Genomic DNA, 26,521 nt, shown 5'->3' with positions numbered 1-26,521 from the left:
TATTAATAATAGATATAGAATACTAAGTAAAATAATAAATAAAATATAATAATATAATAAAATAAATAAAAATAAATATAGTAAAATAAAAGATATATATTAATATTAATTAATTATAAAATTTTTTATATTAATTTTTATATTTTTTAAATTTTTTCTATAGTTTATTAAATTTATATTTTTTATTTTATTTAGCTATATTTTAAAAACTAATCTTTATATTATATAGTAATTTTTAAATAAAATTTAATATTTTTAAAAAAGAAAATATCTAACTATATTAATATATAGATTTAAATTATAAAGATATTAATTTAATTTAATTAAATTAAAAAATATACTAAAATTAAATATATATTTTTATATAAATAAATAATAGTATTAAAATAATTAAAGTATTTATTAAATTAATAAAATCTTATAAATTAATATAAATTAAAAAGATTAATATATATTATAATAATATATAAAATAGATTTTAATTATTAATATTATTATTAATATTTTAATAGTTTTATTAAGACTAGATAAATAAATAATAATAAATTAATATAATATTTAAATATAATAATAATAATAAATAATCTATATAAATCTAAAAATATTTAATATAATTAAAAATAGTAATTATAATATAGAATATAAATAAAAAAAATTAATTAATAATTCTATATTAATAGTAATAAAAATAAATATTAAAAATTATATTTAATTAATAGTAATAAATATTAATAGTTTTTTTAAATTAATAATAGAGATTATTAATAACTATATTATTATAAAAAATTTAGAATTAATATACTAATAAATTATATAATAATAGTAAAAACTAATTATAAAATAAAAATTAAAATAAAAAATAATAGAATTATAAAAAAATATTATATAAAGAAAATAAAAATTTATAAAGATTATTAAAATTATATTATAAATAAATATTAAATTATCTCTATAACTTTATTATAATAGATTAAGTATTTTTATTATTAAATTAAATTAAATTATAAATTAATAATTAATAATAAAAAATAAATAAATATAATTTTAATAATATTTTTATTAAATAATAAATCATTTATTTTAAAATTAAAAATATTTTATATTAAAATATTTTTAATATTTATATTTATTAAATATAAATAGAATATAATTAAATATTTATATATATATATAATATTTATAATATACTATTAATTAATAATATTTATTTTTATTATTTATAATAAAATCTAGAAAAAACTTAAAATAAAATAAATTATTATAAACTATTTATTTAAATAGAATAATAATTTAATAATTAAATATATTTAATAATTAACTAAAATTATATTTAAAAAAAAGATTATTTTAGTAATATTAAATCTTTATAGTTAATAGATTTATTTAAATTTTTAAATCTATTATTAAAAGATTTATAGCTTTTTTAATAAAAATATTTTTATTAATTAATTTACTATTTATTATTTTTACTAATTTTTTTAATATTTATTTAATTTTAATAAATTTAAAGATAATTACTAAAATCTCTACTATTTTATTTTATAGATTAAAAAAATAATTATAAATTAAAATTAATTTTTTATTTTATAAATTTATATAGTTTATATAATTAATTATTTGAAAAGAATTTTATATATTTAAACTTTATTTTATTTTTATAATAAAATCTATTAATTATTTAACTATATTAATATTTTAAAAATTTTAATTATATTTAAAATATTTAAAATAATTTATATTAATTTTATTAGAAAGATAAAAAATTTAATATTTTTTTATTAATTTTTAATATTTTATATTAAAAAATTAAATATTTAGAATTATTTTTTTTATGATATTAAATTAAAAAATTAATTATAAATTAAAAATAATATTTTTATATTATAATTTATTTATTTTTTTTAAAATTTAAAAAACTATTATCTAATATATAAAGATTATAATATTTAAAAATTAAAAAATCTTTTTTTATAAATAAAAAATTATTTTTAACTATTTTTATTTTTAAATAAAATAATTAAAAATCTTCTTTATTTATATATAATATTACTAAAATATTTTTTGAATTTATTATTAAATTTACTATTAATTCTAATATTATAAATCTGTTTTTTTAATATTAAATCTTTTTTATTTACTATATTTTATTCTAAAAAAAAATATAAAAAATATTTTTTTTATAATTTAAAAAATTATTTAATTTATTATTATATTAAATTTAATCTATATTTATATATAATATAGAGTAATAATATAAAATATAATATTTAATATTTTTTTTTAATTATTATTTTTTAATCTACTAATTCTCTATAAAAAAGATTTTATATTTTCTATTCTTTATTATTTAAAATATATTTATTAATAAAAAAAATAAATTTAATCTAAACTATAATTAAATAATATTTATATATACTATCTATTTATTTATTATTATTATTTAAAAAATTTTTTAAAAAAAAATTAATTATATTAATTTAATAATTCTACTAATTATATTAGTTAAATAAAATTAAAAATTTTTTAATTATATATTACTAGACTATAAAGCTATTTTAAAAAAATAATAAATAAAAAATAGATTTTAAAATAAAATTTAAAATTAAAATTTTTAGAAATATCTATTAAAATAAAAGATTTTAGTAAATAAAAAATAAAAATAGTTTAATTATTTACTATACTATTATAATACTATAAATTTAAAATTCTTCAAAAAAAATTATTTTTAATAATTTAATTATTTTATTATTTTAAATCTAGTTTAATTTAAATAATATAATCTCTATATAGATTTTATTATTTATATACTATTATTTAATAATAATCTTTATTACTAGAACTATAATATATTTATTTAATTTAATAAAATATATAATTTAAATAATATTTTTATTTAAATCTAATTTTAATATGTATTTATAAAATCTAAAATATTAAAAAAAAATATAATATTAATCTAATCTTTTTATAAATCTATTTTATATATAATTAAAAATAATATTAATAAATATATATTATTATTATTATAAAATAAAGTAATATTATTTTAAAAAATAAATTAAATTCTAAAGATTTTGTATAATTATTTTTTTTTAAAATTCTATAATTTTATTAATATTTTTTTATTAAAAAAATTAAAAAACTATTACTATATTATTTATATAATTATAAAAATTAAATTAATTAAAAAAAGATCTCTCTATTTAATTCTTTATATACTATATTATAAAAAAAATTTATATATTTTAATTTATTATTTATTATATTTTCTATTTTATTTATTATTAAATTAAAAAAAGTCCTTATTTTTATATTAACTATTAAATTTTTAATATTATAATAATAAAAGACTATTATTTATTACTATTAATTAGAAAAATTCTAAATAATTTAAAAAAAATAAAATATTTTATTAAAATTAATATTATCTCTATTTTTAATATTAGAATGAAATAAAAATAAAAATAGATAATTATATTTTAAATCTATCTAAATCTATATAAATTATTTATAATATTCTTTAAATTAAATAAACTTTTTATAATTTTTTAATAAAATATAAATATTATATTAAAAAAAATATTTAAATATATTTTATATTATTTATCTAAATAATATTTTGATTTATAATTATATTTATTCTAAATATATAAAGTATATATATAATATTTTAAAAAATTATAAAAAATTATAAAAAATTATAAAAAATTATAAAAAATTATAAAAAATTATAAAAAATTATAAAAAATTAGATTATATATAAAATATTTAAATATAAATCTTTAATTTATAAAATTAAATTTTTAAATTTTATTATTAATTAATAGTATTTATAAAGATTTTAAAAAATTAAAATAATTATTAAATAATCTATTTTAATTTATATTATTATTATATAAATTCTATTAAAATTTATAAATTTCTATTATTAATTTATTAAAAATTCTTTAAAAATAATTATATTACTTATTTATTAAATTTATAAAAATATTTTATTTAATTAAAATCTAATTTATTAATTAGCTATAGATATTTTAAAAAAACCCTTTTTAATTATTTTTATTTTAAAACTATTTATTAAATTAAAAATATAATTTTAAAAATTAATTTTTTTAATTATATTTTTACTAATATTTTCATCTTAGTATAATAATAAAAATATATTATACTTAATTATTCTTTTTAAAAAAATACTTTATTATTAAATGTAATTATAAAATATATAATAAAAAATTATTTATTATTATTTACTATTTTAAAAAATAATATTTTCAATTAAAAAAATATTTTATTATTTATTAAAATTATATTTAATTATTATAATTTAAAATATTTTATATTTATTAAAATACTAAATTACTATTAGATCTATTAATTTACATTTTTATTTTAATTTAATTTTAAAATTATTTACTATTTTAAAAAGCTAGAGATTAAATTAGATTTACTAATTAAAAAATTAATAGATTTTTTTTAAAAAAAATAAATATTTACTATATTACAGTTAAATAATTTTAAAAATTAAAATATAGATTTTATCTAAATTTAAAAATAAAAATTTTTTATTTATAGTTAAAAATTTAATTTTAATTCTTAATCTCTATTTTATAAAAAAAATATTTTTTAAATTTTAAAATCTACTCTATTAATATTTATTTAAATAAACTTAAATTATTATATCTAATTTATTAATAAAGAATAATTATTTTTATTATTTAATATTAAAAATCTCCTCTATAAAATTTATTGAAAAAATAATATTATATAATTTATTTTATAAATTTTAAATAAAAATTATAATAAATATTATATAATAATATTATTTAAATATAAAAAATAAAAAATAAAATTAATTTGTCTCTATTATAATAAATTTATAAATAGCTATTTTAAAAGATTTTAAATCTATAAGTTTTATTTTATAAATATTACTAGTCTAAAATATATTACTATATAGATTATTAAATTTAAAATTATTATATTTATTAAAAAATTATTAAATTTTAAGAAATAAAATAAAAAATTTTATATATACTATTTATATTTAAATATATTTAATAAAATATATCTATAAATTTTATCTTTTTTTAATATTTAGTTAAAATTTAATATTATATTAATTATTATTATTTATTTAATTAAAATAAAATACTTTATAGTCTATTAATTTACTATTAATACTAAAAAAATTATATATTTATATATTTAATATATATAAAAACTATATAATTTATTTTAAATTATTATATTTAATTATAGATTTTAATTTATTATTAAATTTTTAAAATATCTAATTTATTATTTATAAATTAAAAATCTATTATTTATTATTTTTTATTTTTAAAATAGATAATTAAATTAAGATTATTAATACCTTTTTAAAATTTATAAATCTATATTTTATATCTATAAAATAACTAGAGTAATTAATTACTATTTATTAAATTTATTTTAAATTTTTTATATTTTAATATTATTTAAATATTTTTAATTAACTATAGTTTTTATTTTTATATAAATTTTAAATCTTTATTATTTATTAAGTAATTTATAATATATAACACTCTAATTTTTATTTAAAAAATATAAAATATTATTAAATTTAATTAAATTAAGATAATCTTAATTTAAATTTATTATAAAAAATAAATTAATTACTATTATTACTTTATATAATACTATACTATAAATAAAAAAATTAAATTAAAAATTTTTAAATTTTTTTTAAATCTTTAAGATTATTAATTTATATATCTATTATTTAAATCTATTTATTAATATATAAATATATTTTATTTTTAATATTAATCTATTTAAATTTATAGCTAATAGTTTTTTATTTAATTGGAATTGAAATCTATCTTTATTTATTAAAATTAATAAACTTAAAAAATAATTAATTAAGAATATTATTAATTTTTATTAAAAATATAGAAATTATAAAGATCTATATTTAGAGTATATATTTAAAATAGACTAGTTATAATTAATTTATTAAAAAATCTATTAAATATTTAAAATATATTTATTAAATTATTATAAATTTTTCTTAATATTATCTCTATAAACTAGATCTTAATTTTAATAGAGCTTAGTTATAAGAAAAATAATATTATAATATAGTTTTAGATTACTATTCTATTAATTTTAACTATTTATTATATAATTCTTAACTATATATCTATTTATTTAATTCTAATTCTATTATAGCTCTTTAAATAATATCTTATTTATCTATCTATATAGAGTCTAATCTATAGTCTATCTATATATTAGCTTTGATTAGCCTGTCTATTAAAGCTATACTTTAATAATTTAATAATAGATAGATATTTTAAATCTTCTAAAATATTAAATATATTTATTAATAATTTATTTAATTTTCTAATAATTATATTATAGAGCTAATATAGAATTAGCCTATAGAATATATAGAATTTCTAGAGCTTTTAATCTCTACTTAATTTATATATATCCCAACTTTTTTTATAATTCTCGATCAATTTTAGAAAAATTAATATCTTAACTTTTTAAGTCATTTTCTAATAAAAGAATTTATTAACTATTTAATTAAAATTTTTAAAAAAAAAATTTCTAAATAAAAAATTTTTTTAAATTATTTAAATACTACTAAAAATATAAAAAAATAAAATAAAAATTAATGTTTTTATATTTTATTCTATTATTAAATTAATAATAAAGCTTTATCTTTTATCTTCTATTTTCTTATTTAATTAATAAACTATCTACTCTATATAGTAAGTTCTTTATTATAATTCTAATCTTTTTTTTTAAATCTAAAAATTATAATAATACTAAAAAATATAAAATAAACTACTATAGAATCTTCTAATATTCTTTTTATAGAAAAAGTAACTTCTTTTCTATAATTCTCTATTAAAAATATAAGTCAGACTTTATAATAATTAAAAAAAAAACTAATAAATAATTTAAAAGTTAGATTAATAGTTAAAAAATATTATTAAATTATTAATATTCTAACTCTATATTTTAGTAAAAAAAATTATTAAATTATTTAAAAATATTTCTAAATTTATTTTTAATTTAAAATTTAATAAAAATAAAAATAACTTTTTAATTTTAAATACTTATTTAAAAAATTCCAATAAAAATTTAAAAAACATAAATAAGAAATTATTACTACCCTATTATATATATTTTTTATTTATAGATAGAAATGATACTGATATTTAACTAAAAAACTCAATAAATAATAATAAAAAACTAAGATTTTATAGTCTTACTTTACTAAATAAATATTAATTTTTATCTATAACTCTATAATTCTATAATCTAATACTATAGATTAATTATAAAAAACTTAATAATAAAGTAATTAAAATTTATAAAAGTTCTATATATATTTTAATTTTTTAAAATAATATTTTTCTAGATAATTAAAAAAAATTTTAATTTTCTTTATAAAGCTAATAACTAAACTAAAAAATATATCTAAAAATACTATTTAAAATCTTTTAAAAAATAAAATAAAATAATAATACTAGCTATCTACTACTAGAACTTATTATAATTTTACTAAAAATAAAAATATAATAAAATATTAATAAATAATATTATTAAATTAAAAAAAAATAAGAAATTCCAGAATAGTAAAAATAAATTAATAAAAAATTAATAAAATAATAATAATTTTGAAAAAAAATTTATAATATTTTACTTATAAAAATAAATTCTATTTTATTAATGAATATTTAAAAAAAAAAGAAAATCTTAATATAATTAATCTAAATAAAAAAGAATTCTAAAATAAAAAGTAATAAAAAATTAATATAGATTCTATATATATAACTCTATATTATATTATAAAAACTATAGCTTATTTCTATGTTTCTATTTATATTTAAAATATTATTAAAATCTTTATAAATAAAAATAATTATACTAAAATTAATATTATTAATATTAAATTTATTTAAAATTATAAATTATAAAAAATCTATTTTTTTATATTTTTAATAGAAATAATTAACTAAATTATTATATCTATCTATAAAGTGTAGAAAATTTCTATTATTATTATAGATTTAAAAAAAACTATTTAAATATTTATTAAAATCTATATTATTATTAATAGAAATTCTTAAATAAAAGAAAATCTAGTATTTTTTTATAACTATACTATAAAATCTATATATCTATTTATTAATATAAAATTATTATTAATAATTTAAATTTTCTACTATTAAAACTATTACCTTAAAAAAATTTATAAAAATTTATAAAAATTATATCTATATTTTTATTATTATAAAGATATTTAAAAATATTTAATTATTTAATAATAATCTAGAATTTTAATTATAATTTATTAATAAAATATCTCTATAATTTATTAAATATAAGAATATTTTTTTATTAAAAAATATAAAAATAGAATTTTAATATAAAATAATTAATTATACTATTAATATAATTACTAATAAAATTCTACTATATAAATTAATATATTCTTTATTAAAAATAGAGTTTTATATTTTATATTAGTATTTAAATAAAAATTTTATCTATAGATAAATCTATTATTTAAAAAGCTTTATAAAAATATCTATTCTTTTTATTTTTAAAAAGAATAAAGATCTATAATTATATATAGATTATTAGAAATTTAATAAAATAATAATAAAAAATTATTATTTTTTATTTTTAATTTTAAAGATTTTTAACTAATTAGTTAATTTAAAATATTTTATAAAAATTAATTTATATAATATCTATTATTAAATTTAAATTAAAAAAGAATAAATAGAAAATTATATTTTATATCTAATATAGCTACTCTAAATATATAGTAATATTAGTTAATTTTATTAATATATCTATAATTTTCTAAAGTTATATATATACTATTTTATATAATATTCTTAATATATTTTATATAGTCTATTTTAATAATATTTTAATCTTTTTCTCTAATCTAGAAATCTATATAAAATATATAGAAAAAATATTAGAATATCTTTAAAAGCTAATTTATATACTAAACTCTTAAAATATAGCTTTTATTAAAAATAAATTAAATTCTTAGAATATATTATTTTTAAAGATAGTATATCTATAGATTTCTAATAAATATTTAATATAATTATCTAAAAAAAATCTTATATCTTCTATAAAATCTAAGTATTTATTAAATTTTATAATTTTTATTAATAATTTATTTAAAATTTTTTATAAATTATCTTATCTCTAATATTTCTATTAAAAGAAGTGGAATATAAAAACTAGAATTAATTTATTTTATATTTATTAAAAAACTAGCGTTGTAATAACTTATTACTATTTTTTAATCTATACTATTTCTCTAATATTTTAAATAAAGAAATAGTAGAAATCTTATTTTAACTTAATAAAAAAAATATCTACTACTTAATAATAATATAGTTATAAAATTTAATAAAATTAAATTAAATTATAGTATATTTAATTAAAAACTTTTTATTATTATTTATTTTTTTAAATATTAATAATAATATATTAAAAATTTATTATATACTATTAAAATTATTTCTAATTATTTTAATTTATAGATCTTTATAAAATAGCTAAAATTAAATAAATAGTAAATTTATTAACTTATATTTTAATTTCTTTTAATTTTATAATTAAATATAGAATTAAAAAGCTAAATTTAGTTAATAAATTTTTTTAAATAATAAAAAAAAATTTAGAATACTCTTTAAATATAAAATTAATATTACTAATCTAATAATAAATTATTAAAGTATAAATTTTAAAAATTAAGAAGCTTTTATATAGAAAATTATAGTTTAAATCTAATAAAATATCTTTATAAAAAATTTTTAAATTTAATATTTATATAACCTTAAATTCTAGAAAAACTAATATAAAAATAATTTATTAAATTATTTAAAAAAAACTAAATTATAATTAATTTATTTCTAGTTTTTTATATAAAATATTTATATTACTAAAAGAATATATACTACTAAAATAAATTAGAATTTAAAAAATCTAATTTAGTAAATATAATTTAAAAATCTAAAAATAAATTAATAAAAAGTCGCTATAAAATAAAAATTTATAGAAAATAACAACTAAATAATTAATTTTAATAGATTTATTAAATATAAAAGACAGCTTTATATTTTTATAAAAAAATTTTTAAAATAAAAATTTTATTTTTATACTATAATAATTCTTTAGTAGAATATTTTAAAAAAAATAGAATAGAAAATCTATTAAAAGATAAGTTTTATTAAATAAATTTTTAATAAAATATTAATATATATATTAAAAAATATCTAATATATTAAAAAATTATTACACTAAAATATTAGCTATATGATATTTTTTAATTTTTATTAATCTTTTTATAATCTTTTAAGAAACTATTAATAAATTTTATTATAGAATTATTTTCTATTTTATATTAAATTAAAATTATTAATATAATTTTAATTATTATTAATTAATTTATAAAATAGTTATTATTTTTTTAATTTTATTAATAATAAACGTGGTAAATTTTATAGACTTTTTTATAATAAAATAAAATTATAATTTAAATCTCTAAATAGTATAGTATTAGATTAAAAATCTATATTTATTAATAAATTCTAGTCTAAACTTTACTATTAAAATTATATTAAATTTTGATTATCTATAATATTTTATTTATATATTAATAGATAAATAGAATATATAAATTAGATTTTAAAAATTATCTTTACTATTTTATTAATAAATAATAAATTAATTAACTAAATCTATTATCTATAGTAGAATTTATTTATAATAATATATAGAATATAATAGTAAAATTTTTACTATTTAAAATTCTATTTAACTATCTATTTAATTTATATTTATATATTAAAAATAGTATTTTTTAAAAAAGATTTTAGTAATATAAATATATATTAGAAAATTATTAAAAAGTTATAAAGATTTAAAGAAATATTAATAAAAATTAAATAAATTATTGATAAAATATTATAATAAACATTATTAATTAAAATAATTTTTAAAAAATAATATAATAATATTATCTACTAAAAATATTTAACTTAAAATTTTATTTTAAAAACCAATCTATAATTTTATTAAACTATTTTATATATTCAATATTATTAAAATCTAAATATATTATTTATATTTATTTAATTAATATAATTATATCTATAATAATTTCTATATATTATTATTAAAACTTTAGATATAATATAATAATAATATTTAAAAAGTATTAATAATATTAGAGCTAATATAATAATAAAAAATAAAAAATAAAAATTTAATAGTAAAAACTATTTTATAATTAAATAAAAAAATAGTTTTTAAAAATATAATTAATAGATTTTATAAAAAAATATAGTAAATATATAAAAAATTATTAAAAAATATTAATATATAAAAATATAGAATATAGATATATAATTATAATAATTAATAAATAATAGAAATATATTAACTAATTAAAAAAAAATAAATAAAATATTAGATTAATAATATATCTAATATAGATTAAATATAATTTTAATAGATTTAAAATAACTAGAGAATATCTATAAAAAAATATTAATTAAAAAATATATATAGTATATAGTATTTCTATTTAAATATTATAAAATAAAAATTTATTTATCTATTTTAAGAAATATAGCTTAACTATAAGTATAAACTATTAAAATTTTAATAAAAAATTATTTATTAAATCTTAAAAAAAATAATAAAAAAGTAACTATAATAGTCTATTTACTATTTTTTTTATTAATAGTATTATTTTTTTAATATTAAAAAAACTAGATATTTAATATATAAAATAAATTAATAAATAATAATATTTTATATAATTATTTTATTATTTTATAGCTAAGTTAATTTTATTATTATTAATTATATTAAATTAATATTAATATATAAACTTTATATAATTAAAAGATTTATTTAATATAAAAATAGTAATAATAATCTATTTATAAATTTTAATAAAAAATATTAAAAAATTCTATCGCGTTTATTTTCTAGATTATAGAGAAAGATATTTTTTATCTACTTTAAAATTAATAAATAGTTATATTTATTATTAATAATACTAAAAAAAACCTAGATATATTAATAAAATATTATTAATTAAAAAAAATATATAGATTTATAGAAAACTTTATAATAGTTATACTATTAATATAGTATTAAGTTAATATTATTAAAATATAATTAATTTTAAATAGTATATTTATATTATAGATTTTATTAATAATCTAAATATATAAATAATATATATACTAATAAAAAAAAGATAAAATTAGATTATTAAAAATAAAATATTAATAAAAAGATATATTAATAATAATAAAATAAAAAAACCACTAAAATAGAAATAAAAAATAAATAAAACTAAAAAAATACTAACTATTAATAATAAATTACTATTATTATTAATAATTAATATTAATATTAATTTACTATATAATACTAATAATATACTTCTTTATAAAATATATTTATATATATTTTTACTAATAAATTTTTAATAAAATAAATAATATATATAAAAACTAGTTAATTAAAAGTAATTAAATTAATAAAAAGAAAAATAAATATTATAAAATTAATATAGAATTAATTTATAAAATATATAAAATTATTAAAGCTTTTAATCTTTATTTAATTTATATATATTCTAGCTTTTTTTATAATTCTAAACTAGTCTTAAAAAGATTAGTATCTTAATTTTTTAATTTTTTTAATAAAAGAATTTACTAACTATTTAATTAAGATTATAAAAAAAATTCTAAATAAAAAAAATTTTAAGCTATTTAAATATTACTAAAAATATAAAAAAATAGAATAAAAATTAATTTTTTTATATTTTATTCTACTATTAAATTAATAATAGAGCTTTATCTTTTATCTTCTATTTTCTTATCTAGTTAATAGACTATCTACTCTATATAGTAGATCCTTTATTATAAATTATTTTTATTAAAAATTTATTATTAATTATTTATAAAAATTAAATAGAAAATTAATTATAAATTATTTTTATTTATATTTTTATAAGTATAAGTATCTTTTTTATATTTATTTTAATTAAAAAATTTTAATAAAAAAGATTTTTATTAAATTTTATAGTTATAAAAGTTTTCTTTTAAATAATAGTTTAAATAGAGTATTCTTTATTAATATATTAAATAAATTATTAATTATTATTATAATTAATAATAATAAATATATTTAACTAATAATAAAATTTTTAAAGATTTAATATTTAATTATTATTTTAATAATTTAAATTATTTATTTAAATTATTTATTTATTTATAGATAATATATAGTACTATATAAGTTATTTAATTTTTAATTTAATAAATAATTTTTTTTAGAATCTATTAATAAATTTAGAATTTTTATTTATTATAAATTATATAAAGACTATTTAATTATAGTATTAAAAAATATAATAATTATTTTTTTTATTATTAATTTAATTTCTTTTATAAATTTATTATAAATAATAAATAATTAATTAAATTATTATTAATTAGTTAATAAATTAATTATAAAATCTATTTTTATAATATAAAATAGAATTAATAATATTAATATAAATTAAAAAAAATGATAGAATATATAATAATATATTTTATTAAATAAATAAATTAAATTATTTATAATATATATATATAATAGCTTTCTTTTGAATATATAATTAATCTATTTATAATTATTAAATATTTATCTAAATTTTAATAGTTATTATTATTATATAATATTTTAAAAATAGATTTAATCAATAATTATAAAATATATAACTAAAGATTTTTTTAATTATTAATTTTTTTCAATTATATATAAAATATTATTATTATTAATATAAATATAAGCGCTCTACTAGTATACTATTATCTATAGATAATAGATCTATAGAGCGCGGTTGATTAATAGACTCTAGAAATATATTACTAGAAAATTTAAGATTATTTAAAATTATATAATAGTTTTCTTATCTAATATAATAGAATAAATTATTTAAAAATTCTAATTTTTTATATAATTTTAATATAAATATATTTATATATTATATAAACTAATAATTTTTTAATAATTTATTTATATAAAATCTAGTTATCTAAAATAATTATTATTATAATTATTTTTTTTTAAAAAAATAAACTATTCTAGTTTATATCTAAATTCTAAACTATTTAATATTTTATTTCTATAAATTATAATATTTTTTATAATTATATTTATTTTTTTAAATTATTTTAAAAATATAGATAGTATAGTAAATTTAATTTTTTTTATAAAAATATTACTAGAATTATAAATTAATAATATTTCTATTATTTTAAAAATAATTAAATATAATACTATATATAAAATTATAAAAAGTTTTTTAAAAATAAAATAGATTTTATTAATTTAATAAAATTTTATAAATATTTTTTTTAAATATTCTTAGTTTTTAAAAAGTTATTAATATATTTTTATAAAAAAAAGTTAATATATTTATTAATTTTTTATTTTATTAAATGTTTTTAAAAAATAAATATTTTTTAATTTAATAACAATATATTTTAATTAATTTAAATAATTTAGAATATATTATTTTAACTTTTTTATAAAAATTTTAATAATCCTTTATTTTTAATTTTTTAGAAAAAACTTTTTTTTAATTTTTTTTTAATATTTTTTAGGTTTTTTCTAGTAAATAAATAATCTAATTTTAAATATAATATAATAAAATAATATTAATAATATATAGATATTTTATAAATATTATTATTTATTATTATTTATTATTATTTTTATTAATATTAAAAGATTTTTAAAATATATATTTTAAAATATTAAACAACTCTATATATAATATATTATATATTTTTAAAAATTATATTGTTTATTATTAAAATCTATATAAATTAAAATTATTTATTTATAGCTTTTATTATTAAATTAAAAGATTATAAAAATTATAGATAATCTAATTAAATATATTAAAAAAATTATTAATTATCTTAATAAATTAAATAAAATCTCTTTATATTTAATAATATTATAAAATATAAATTATAATCTATTTTATTTAATAAATATTTAGTAAAAACTTAGTAATATAGAATTTTCTTAAAAAATAATTTAATAAATTAGAAAAGTTTATAATAATTTATTTACTTATTTTTTTATTTATTTATTTAAAATTTATATAATAAGTATTCTATATTATATTTTTAAACTATTTTTTTTATTTTTTTCTATAATTAATAAAATATTTTAAATATTCTATTAACTTTTTAATAAATTATAATAATTTTAATAATATTTTTAAAATTCTTTTTTAATTTTATAAATTTATATAATTTAACTATTTTTTTAATTTAATAAAATATTATAATTTTTAATAATATATTTAATAACTAAATATTTTTTCTATTTTTTATTTTTTTTAATTATTAATAATAATTAGTTAAATTTTTTTAATTTTTATTTTTATATACTAGTAGTATAGCTTTAATAATATTATATAAAAAATAAAATAAATATAATTATATATTTTTAATAATTATAAATAATATATTTATTTTTTAATAGTCTCTATAATTATAAAAATTTTATTATATTTTAAATCTAGTTTTTTATTTAATTATTATAATTTAATATTTTTTTATTAATAATAAAATCTTTTATTTATATATAATTATATAGCTTTATAATATTTATTATATTATTCTATTTATTATTTTATTATTTCTTTTAGATTTTTTTTATTTAATCTAGATATTAGCTAGATTTTTTAATTACAATTCTATTAATATATTTAATATTATTAATTTAATAGTTTTAAATTTAAAAATTATTAGTTCTATATTTTATTAAGTTATAAAAAATAAATATTCTATAAACATATTTTTAATATTATTATAAATAAATTTTTTAATAATTAATTAATTTATTCAATTATTTTATTAATAATTTATATATATCTATAGATATATTTTAAATATTTAATTTTAATACTTTATCTATTTATTTATTTATAAATAGAAAATAGCATTTAAATAATCTTTTATATAAAGATTTTAATAAAATTATATCTAATATATATTAATAAAAAGTAAATCTCTATTTATAATTAAATTTTTTTAAAAATCTAATTTTATAAATAATATTATTTAAAAATATATTAATTAATTTTTTTATAATTATAATTTTAATTATAAAGTCTATTATTAGATTTTACAATAATTTTTTAAAATAGAAAAAAAATTAGATTATTTTATAGTAATTTTTTAAAAATCTTTATTTTTTGATAAATAAAATAATTCTAAATATAGTTTTTAATAAAAACTATTTTAATAGAATTTTTTTTAATTAAAATAATTTATAAAAGAATTATTATAATATATTTTTAAAATCTTTTATTTAAATATAGAGTATAGAGATATATAGATAATTTTGTTATAATATAATAATTTATTATTAATATACTATTATTTTATTAAATTACTCTTTAATTTAATAATATTATTTTTATTTATATATATATATTTTTTACTAAATAATAATTTATTATAAATTTAATTAATTTTAAAAATATTTTTTTATTAAATTTATAAAGTTATATTTTAAAAAAATATAATATTATTTTATAAATAAATTTTTTTAATAATTCTTTATATTATTATTTTAAAAATTAAAAATTCTAGATTTTTTAAATATATAATTAAAATTTTTTATTTAATTATTAAAAATTTTATTTATTTAATATAATTATTTTTTTAAATAAAAATATTATAAACTCTTATAATTACTTTATATATAAATTATATATAATATAAAAAAAATAATTAAATTTTTAAATAAAAAAAACTATATATTTAATATTATTAATAAAAAAAATTTTACTATATAAATTTTTATTTTATTTTTTTTAATTAATTATTTAAAATTTTATAATTAATTTATTATAATATAATATTAGAATACTATCTATATACTATATATATCTTAATAATTAAAAATAATCTTTTAATATAATAATTTTATATTAAAATAAATATTAATAGAAAATAAAATTACTATTAATTTTAAATTTTAATAATACCTTTACTATTTATATAATATAATTTTATTTTTTTATTAATTTAATATTAATATCAATATTAAATAATTTTTATAATTATAGTTTTATTATATTAAAAATAAAAAATATTATAAATTTATTTAAATAATATAGATTTAAAAATTTTAAAAATTATAATTTTTATTATTTATAAAAAACATTTTTTTCTAGTATACTATTAATATTTTTAAAATATTTTTAAATTCTATAACTTCTTTTTATATTTATAGACTATTTATATACTATTATTCTATTAATAGATTTTAAAAAAATAATTATTTAAATAAAAAATAGCTATTATAGAAAAATATAATAAAGAATTCATTTTTATAAAAATATTTTTTCTTTCTATTAAATTTAACTAAACTCTAATTTTTTTTCTTAATCTATTTTTAATTATTTTTTTATTATTATATATACTATATTTATACTAAAAAATTAATTAATATTAAATTATTATATTATATATTTTTTTTAGAATTTATAGTTAATAAATTATATAAATAATCTTTTTTTAAACTTTTTAATTAAATATTTAAATCTATATTTAAATTATAAAAAAATTATTTAAAAAAGTTTATCATATTTCTAGATTTTAAATATATTATTTATATATATTTTTCTTATTCTATTTTTTATTTATAGAATAATATATAATATTTTAATATTAATCTATTTCTAGATTAATAAATATATAAAAAATCTTTTATTTTTTTAATTTAATTTTTTAAGATTTTTTTTAAATATTATATTTATTTAATTTTATTACTAAAATAGTAATTATATATAAAATTTTATTTTTATTATTTTATTAAATTAATATATTTATAATAAAATAATTTTTTATATTTATAATATAATTTTATATTTTATAAATAATTTTATTTTTAAAAAAGATAGATATAAATAATTTAAAATCATTAAATCTATTATTTATAAAATTAATTTATATAATTATTTTTAATATTTTAATTATTTATATAGTTATATTAAATAATAATATTAATTTTTTATTTTAATACTCTAATATTAATTTTTTAAAGATTTTATTTTTATTTTATTTAATAATTAATTTTATTAAAATATTAAAAATTTAAATATTTTAAATTATAAATAATTAAATAATTATATTATTAATTTTTTAAAAATTTATTAATAATAAAATACTTAAGCTTTATATATTAATTATTTTAAAATTATTAAATTAAAATAATTTAAATTATAAATATTTTATTAATATATTATTATTTATAAATAGTAATCTATAGAATATAATTAATTAATAGACTTTAAAAATATAATATTAAAAAAATTAAATTTATTTAAAATTATATAATAATCTCTTTATTTAGTATAATAGAATAAATTATTTAAACATTAGAATTCTTTATATAATTCTAATATAAATATTTATATATTATATAAGCTAGTGGCCCACTAGTAGCTTGCTTACACAGGATCTAGTTGCCTAAGACAACCACCACTACAATAGAATAAATAAATTGAATGACTAGATCATATAACAAAGCTAGGGTTGACTAAGTAAAAACCCTAGGTCAGGAAGGCAGGTAGGCAACTAGGGCTTAGTCAATCTAAACCCTAGGTTAGATAGGAAAGGCAGGTGACTAGGACTAAGGCTGTCAAAGCCCTAGGTCAGGTATGAATAGGAGAGATCGAAAGATATCTAGTAGTCAGATAGTTAGTTAATGATCTGCTTGAGAAAATTAATTTAATTTAGTAGGGGGTTTAGCGGCTTTTTATATTGAATTAGGGCTCGCTTAAAATTACTATATTTAGAAATTACTTAATATTTCCTAATATAGTGGTCACCTAAAGTTTCCTAAATTAGGAAGAAAATCGGGGTTTCCTAATTAATAGTCATTGATTTACTTAACCTTACCTATTTAGTATTTTTACTTTTGATCAACCATGGTTGAAATAAGGTTTCTGGCTAGTCCCAAATAGGCAACCTTCTAGATTATTTCCTAGAAAGGAAATAGTCTTTCAACAATATATTAATAAAAAAAGTAAAATTAAATTATTAAAAATATAATACTAATAAGAAAATAAAAAAATTATTAAAATAAAAATAAAAATGATTAAAACTAAACAAAATAAAAAAGTATATAATATAAAAAATAATAAAAATATATTAATTATTAATAATAATATTATTAATTTGCTATATAGTACTAATAATACATTTTTTTATTAAATATATTTATTTATATGTTTATTAATAACTTTTTAATATTTAATAGTATTATTTTTAATAAAGTAAATAATATATATTTAAATAAATTAATTAAGAATAATTAAATTAATAGAAAAAAAAATAGTTATTATAAAATTAATATAAAATTAATTTATAAGATATATAAAATTTTTAAGTTTTATAATCTTTATTTTATTTTTATATATTCTAGTTTTTATAATTTTAAAAAAATTTTAAAAAATTAATATTTTAATTTTATAATTTTTTTTAATAAAAGAATCTATTAATTATTTAGTTAAAACTTAGAAAAAAAAATTTTAAAAGAAAAGAATTTTTAATTTATTTAAATACTACTAAAAAATAGAGAAAAGAAATAAAAATTAATCTTCTTTATATTTATTTTATTATCCAGTTAATAAATTATAATAGAGCTTTACCTTTTGTCTTCTGTTTCCTTATCTAGTTAATAGACTATCTACTCTATATAGTAGATCCTTTGTTATAATAGGATCTAGAAAGATATATTAACCGCGGGACTCTAATTAGATCTAGTACTAATATATACTTTTATTAGATAGTTATATAGTTAGAACCACTAATCTAGAATATCAATGATTTCTATCTCCATAAGGATCTGACAATATATTATACTATCTTTAGATTTCTATATATTATATAAGTACTTTACTTATTTAGCTATTATTACTTCATAGGATTCTATCTTATATATCTGCCTTTAGATAAGAGACGCTAGATAAGGGTCTATAACAATTCTATGGTCATAAGCCTATAGTAGCATATACTGGCCCAATAAGATATAATAACGGCCTCTAACAGTGCTCCATACCGCAGTAAGAACCCCGACTCTCTCTCTATTGGTGAGCATTACTAGGTGTTACTTAACAATCCCTGGTGGGAGTTCCTCGTGCAAGGTGTGCTCACTCAGGATTAGAAAATAATGCCTAGACCCGTGAAAAGAAGTACAAGTATGCGTATTTCTTCATCTCATGTATGTCCCCAGCCTTCACAACCTTCTCATCATTGAACATCACCCAACATGGTTCATTCTGACCTGGCAGAGTCTTCCGGACAAAGGCAACATAATGTCTATCAATGGTTAGTAAACGTAAAAACCTGCACATGAGATAGGGACACGTACCCAGCGTGGACTGAAGAACCCTTATGGCAGACAATAGAGCGAAGCTTATACCTAGCTGGTACATCACTAGAACCGAGGTTTCTAGGGCAACCATCAGAATGGGTGTTTGATTCACGACCATAGCCTTCAGCATCTGCTTCTGGGTGGCTAAACACCCAGTCGATAGCTCTATTGACATCACCACCTGTGGCACCCAATGCTCGTTTGGCACGGGACTCGTCAATGCCCATTTCGACCAATTGTGCCACTTTTGCTGGGTCATGTGAGGCGTCGGTTCCTCCCCCCCTGATCTCGCTGATAGTCAAGGGTTCATCAATATCGGGATCTTCCAGATGAGCAAATAACCAGTTCATTGCAGCTTCGAAATCCGAGTTTCCAGTCGTGTAGAGTGCCTTCTCACTCCTTGCCCTCGGGAACCCCATACTGAGAAGTTGATCCAAAGCATATTGGTTAGGCACAAAATCCCTTTTGGAAGCATCGATGTCTGGCAGGAGCTCTTCGCCCTCTTTTTGTCCAGAGGAAAGATATGGGCTTAAATCCAAAGGCTCCTCGCTCACATCCACTGGGATATCTAATTTGGTAGGTACCCAGTTAATCAATTCAAACCGCCGAGCATTGATGACAAGTTGCTGCGGTAGTGTCCTGAACGAAGAGCGCTTGGAAAATCCATCCTTGCTGCCACAAGAAGGGCAGACAAGGTCAACAACCTCCTCCGACGTGGAGGCGTCCAGGCAGTCAAAGAGGGTCACCGGTGCAAATTGACCAGTAGAAGTTGTGTCGTCTGGTAGTGCTAATCGTCGAGCAGGGACAGGGATGGAAACATTGTCCTGCTCATCTACCTTATAGCGAACCTTCTTGCAACACACGCATTGAAGACGTTGCTCCATAGCGAACATGAAGGAGTGGGTGGGGCTGCTTAAATTATCTGGATGCCTAGATAAGTTAATGAGTTTGAAGAGGTGCAGTAAGAATTCGAATGCATCCTGCTGTTTCATTGTCGAGAATTCCTCGTGCCCACGACCGACAAGATGCTTAAACATCGCCGGCACTAGGCCTTTCTGGCGAGGGACTTCTGGAGAGTCGGGTGCGACAATGACATCCATATCAGCTCGCGAGTAACGCCCTGACAGGATACCATCAGCGAGTTTGCGCAGTTGCGTTTCAAGGTCCTCCGCGGGGGAATCTGTGAGCGGTGGTTCTTCGTTCTCATGGCGATATCTCTGTTGAAATTCTGGCAAGTCGAATAGGCATTGAATGACGCTTGATAGGTAGCAGCTATTCCCTAGATTGGCTAAACCAGTAAACCCTGGCCCGAATATTGGGCTAAGTTCATGGCCATCCTCAGACGTCATTGAAAATTCCCATTTTAGGTTATGTTCAACCTGCATCTCCATCAGGCTTTTCTCTGTTTTCTCACGCCCCGCTAGGTTAATACCCCAGTGAGCAAGGTGAACAGCCAGGTCTGGGTCAGTCCTCTCTTCGTTGCATTTGTAGCAGTAGATGTCAGCAGAGCCATCTGCCGTTATCGAGCCAAGTTTGACGGCGATCGCATGGGATGTTCGGTCCGCGTGTGCAAGGGCGTGAGAGTTTCCACCTATACCACCAAATTGGCTACGCCCGCAGCCAAGATTGCCACATTCCAAGCAAAGCCAAAGATTCTCCTTCAGATCACACATGGAACATTGACTCAGGTCTGGACGCACAGGTAAGAATAGCACCGAATAAGCTGGGTCTCTGGGGAATACCTTTCGACCCGATATTTCTGGATTCCTGTTGATTCAGGCAGAGGGTGTGTTCACAAGGAACGAACTCCTGCTCCCAGGCCTTTACCTCCTCTCGTTTTGAGAATGACATCGCATTTAGGACTCCATCAATGGTCATCGCTAGTCCACCACTCGTCTTATCAATCTCGTCTTTACCGCATGAATAACAGATAACGCGCGTGGTTGTGTCATAGCGGTTTTCATCTGTTTCGGCAGCTATTGCAAGTTTTGAGATTTTGTGTGGGGGCTCATCACGCTAGAATTGGCAGTTAAGAGCTCTGTAGAATGAGATAGGCGAACATTTCAGCTCACCTGGACCTTCTTTCGAATTCGTTTGATGTTCAATGCCAAGGGGTGGCCATGGCGCTTGAAATGGAGAGACGCATGATCTCTGTCCCCAGCGCAGCCGCCATTGAAGCAAGTGAGGCAAACATTCAAACCGGCTTCATCGTCCTAGCTATTGATTAGGTACAGAACTTCGGAGCCAAAGTGATAGATAGCGTACGATGGAATCAAAACACTGTGTGCAATCTTCTCGGTATACAGCTTGTGAGAGAGATGGGGGCTTTAGATCTGCCACAGAAATATTAACGAAGACTATCACCATGAGTATTGTTGTTAGCAGCCAACCAACCGTGAGAATTTACATGCACGCAAGAAGCCATTGTTGTGGAGGTAGCAAAGGAGAAGAGAGCTTTCCCTATATTAGAGGAGTGGCTAGATTCAAGTGAAAATACTCTGATTCAAAGCTGGACTTTAATGAGATTATCTTCGCGACCCGTAGTTGTGACTTGGTAGGGCTTGCTGTACGTATTAGAAAGGTTACTATGTCGTTAAATTGAGTGGGGCGCAAGCTTACCTTGAAAGTGGGTGCAATGCCGCGGGGTACAATCTGTACAAAATTTCAACTTACTGTTTTAACCCCGGCAAGTTTCGATTTGATTCCTATTTGCTCGAACCATTCGATGTGTAGTACATTTTGAACTTTTTTTAAGGCCACGTTCAATTTGAATATTTATTGGTACTAAAAAGTAGCAACAGCAACAATAACAAAAAGAGACGAAAGTAAAAAGAAATTGTAGTTTTTGGCACTACGTAGGACATATGGAACGGTGTTGTCATATTATTCCGGACTAGTACTCCGTACTGTGTACTCCTACTGTACTCCGTACATCGCTCATTTGGGAGATTCCCTGTTGCCTCAGGCAGAAGGAGGGGGGAGGGAACGAAAGTGGGGCATTAAAAAGTCACTCAACGCGTCCTTACCCGCGTATTCTCCACGCGTCCGTTACATGATCATTCATACCCTCCCATCACTGCACTTTGCACACCTAGGAGTTATTCCAAGTCAAAACAGACCTTTTAACTCTTCTCTTGCTTATCCGTGGACTTTTTTTTAATTTCTGGAGAAAAAAAGTCTAGATTGAGTATTGACAAAATTCAAGGCCTGATTTCCTGACGGCGTAACTGCTGTCATGGCCTCCGACGCAGCATCCCAGGTTTCCGTTGGCGCTTTAAGGTACATACATATATGTGACTTCTTACTTTATCTTATCAACTAACTCGCTCAAAGTGCAATCTTCGATGAAACAAAACCTCAGATACTGGAGCCCGTTGTCCAGTGTGTCCAGATCAAACCGTTGCCACCTCAACAGAACAATCAAGAGCGCTACAGAGCCGTTTTCAGTGATATATCCAACTATGTCCAGACAATGCTAGCGACTCGTAAGTTCTGTTGATACTTGAATGTTATCCCCTGTCACATCTGGATATGCTACTAATGATTATATTGTTCAGCAGAAGCCAATCGATTTGTTACAAGTGGGCAACTCCGGAAAGGGTGTTTCGTTAGGCTCAAGTCATTCCAGGCGAATTCGGTGAAGGGGAAGAAGTGAGACCACACGCTAACTCTTTTTTACATGTTTTGGCTGACACGGACAGGATCCTTATAATTTTGGATCTAGAGGTCTTGCAGGATTTAGGCGAGGCTGAGAAAATAGGAGAACCCAAGCCCCTAGAGAGTAAAACAGAAGAGGAGGAGAAGTCCCAGCCTACCACGATATCAAGCAACGGGTTCTATGGCTCTAAAATTCAAGGAGGACAACTCCAAGCACCCAACAAATCAGCCCAGCCACAGCCCGCAGCAGCTTCAGCACATGCCACCATTTACCCCATCGAAGCTATCTCGCCTTATTCTCACAAATGGACTATCAAGGCACGGTGCACGAGCAAGTCAAATATCAGGACCTGGCATAACAGGAATGGAGATGGTAAGCTCTTCAGCGTCAATTTGCTGGACGACAGTGGCGAGATCCGTGCAACTGGGTTTAATGATCAGTGTGATATGCTCTATGACGTCTTCCAGGAGGGCAGTGTTTATTACATCTCTAGCCCATGCGGCGTGAAGCTTGCCAAGAAACAGTTTACCAATTTGAACAATGACTATGAACTCACATTTGAACGGGATACGGTTGTTGAAAAGGTCAGTACAATGCTCTATTCGCCCGACGTACCCTGGTCTTATTTTGCTTTAGGCAGAGGATCAAGCCGACGTTCCACAAATCAGATTCAGCTTTACGACCATCGGTGACCTGCAGTCTGTCGAGAAGGATACCACCATTGATGTAATTGGAGTACTGAAAGAGGTTGCTGAGGTTTCTCAGATTATGTCCAAGACCACCAACAAGCCTTATAACAAACGTGAGCTTACATTAGTGGACAGCACGGGGTTTTCCGTTCGCCTAACTGTCTGGGGATCAACTGCGCTGAATTTCAACGTGACACCCGAGTCTGTAATAGCGTTCAAGGGTGTGAAAGTGTCTGACTTTGGAGGTAGAAGTTTAAGCTTGCTGAGTTCAGGTTCAATGACGGTTGATCCTGATATTGAGGAAGCCCACAAATTGAAGGGTTGGTACGACGCTCAAGGCCGGGATGGAGTCTTTGCTTCACATGCTTCAATGCCTGGTGTAGCCGCATCTACTACAAAACTTGAACAATTCAAGACTGTCGCACAGGTCAAAGAGGAGCAATTGGGTATGTCAGATGAGGTGGCCTATTTCTCACTGAAGGCGACTGTTATCTACATCAAGCAAGATACCATGTGCTATCCTGCCTGTCTTTCTGAAGGTTGCAATAAAAAAGTAACAGAGCTTGATCCTGGCCAATGGCGGTGTGAACGTTGCGATAAAACTCATCCACGACCAGAGTATCGCTATATAATGCTCATTAGCGTTAGCGATCATACTGGACAACTTTATCTCAGCTGTTTCGATGAAGTGGGCAGGTACATGATGGGCACTTCCGCAGATCAGCTCATGGAGATACGCCAGAACGATGACAAAGCAGCCGGAGATATTTTCCAGGATGCAAATTGCCGAACTTGGAATTTCAGATGTCGGGCCAAGATTGACAATTTTGGTGATCAACAACGGTAAGGTCAGGTTTCTTGAGAAAGACTTGATATAAAGCACTAATTCATGGAAAATCTTTAGCATTCGTTGTCAGATAGTAACGGCGAAACCGGTTAATTATTCTGAAGAGGCACTGCGCCTTGCGAACATGATCGATTCATATAGTGTTTCGTGATAGATGGCTCACTCGGTACTTTGGCTGGTGGTGGTAGCCCGTGCGTATTTATCATAGATCACACACAGCTAGACTGTGCCTAGGAAAGTATACCTTTGGCTTTCGGGAGGCGTGATCAGAATCTCTTGTGCTTTACGACGGAGCTTAATACATATCACATACTGCTTTTTACTTTGCATAATGTTGACACTAGTAATATTGATTCCTCTGCGACTTACTAGACTATTTGACAACCATATCCCCTTCTATTACATGGTTTGTGCGCCTGTCGATTTTTTGCAGCCAGATAATTCGGGAGAAATTGTTTGGACCATCTCGTAGCTTTAATACCACGGCTAGATGACGCGAATGTTGGTCATTTTATAAGATATCGCTTCATCTATGTAATTGTATATAGTATGGGTGGATGGATTCACTAGTCAGGTAGCCTGCTGTGCATTGGAATTCGAAAGCCAGCTACCGAACGTCTACATACTAGTCCGTATGGATTGTAAGGCGTGGAATGGTCGGATGACGTGATAAATCACAGATACAATGACATCATAGCTGTCATCAATACTCGGTACACCAGAAAAACTGTTACTACTGTGTATTGAAATCCATTAGGTTAATACACAGAGTTTGGCGCTTTGATGTGCTACTAGTTACCCGAACCAACTTACTAATCA

The 26,521-nt window shown here is 17.1% G+C and overlaps 2 protein-coding genes across 2 annotated transcripts; one reads left to right on the top strand and one right to left on the bottom strand.

The window, feature by feature from the left end:
• Positions 1–20,017: 20,017 nt before the first annotated feature.
• Positions 20,018–23,497, bottom strand: F9C07_2277249 (uncharacterized protein). The gene is made up of 7 exons (XM_041289507.2): positions 23,128–23,497; positions 22,903–23,068; positions 22,774–22,841; positions 22,581–22,721; positions 22,251–22,524; positions 20,506–22,198; positions 20,018–20,453 (listed from the first exon to the last, which is right to left on the bottom strand). The coding sequence occupies exons 2-7, from the start codon at positions 22,931–22,933 to the stop codon at positions 20,309–20,311; spliced, it is 2,352 nt and encodes a 783-aa protein (XP_041142518.2). The 5' UTR covers positions 22,934–23,068; positions 23,128–23,497; the 3' UTR covers positions 20,018–20,308.
• F9C07_1211319 (single-stranded DNA-binding replication protein A) lies at positions 23,498–26,466 on the top strand. Its single transcript, XM_071507770.1, has 6 exons — positions 23,498–23,787; positions 23,842–23,993; positions 24,069–24,159; positions 24,210–24,750; positions 24,803–25,698; positions 25,760–26,466. Exons 1-6 carry the CDS (start codon positions 23,744–23,746, stop codon positions 25,851–25,853), a joined length of 1,818 nt encoding a protein of 605 aa, XP_071363689.1. The 5' UTR covers positions 23,498–23,743; the 3' UTR covers positions 25,854–26,466.
• Positions 26,467–26,521: the final 55 nt, after the last annotated feature.

Source organism: Aspergillus flavus, chromosome 2 (assembly GCF_009017415.1).
Source record: "Aspergillus flavus chromosome 2, complete sequence".
NCBI classification, from domain to species: Eukaryota; Fungi; Ascomycota; class Eurotiomycetes; order Eurotiales; family Aspergillaceae; genus Aspergillus; species Aspergillus flavus.
The sequence above is the reverse complement of the archived record's forward strand: the minus strand, read 5'-3'. Positions and strand labels throughout refer to the sequence as shown.

What these genes read in the sequence shown, in the direction of transcription:
- F9C07_2277249 (XM_041289507.2), bottom strand. Translation starts at nt 22,933, where the DNA reads ATGGCTTCTTGCGTGCATGTAAATTCTCACG. An exon ending in CACAGTGTTTTGATTCCATC is followed by an intron (nt 22,722 to 22,773) that starts GTACGCTATCTA and finishes ATCAATAGCTAG; the next exon opens with GACGATGAAGCCGGTTTGAA. An exon ending in GAATTCGAAAGAAGGTCCAG is followed by an intron (nt 22,525 to 22,580) that starts GTGAGCTGAAAT and finishes TGCCAATTCTAG; the next exon opens with CGTGATGAGCCCCCACACAA.
- F9C07_1211319 (XM_071507770.1), top strand. Translation starts at nt 23,744, where the DNA reads ATGGCCTCCGACGCAGCATCCCAGGTTTCCGTTGGCGCTTTAAG. An exon ending in AATTCGGTGAAGGGGAAGAA is followed by an intron (nt 24,160 to 24,209) that starts GTGAGACCACAC and finishes TGACACGGACAG; the next exon opens with GATCCTTATAATTTTGGATC. An exon ending in AATTTTGGTGATCAACAACG is followed by an intron (nt 25,699 to 25,759) that starts GTAAGGTCAGGT and finishes GAAAATCTTTAG; the next exon opens with CATTCGTTGTCAGATAGTAA.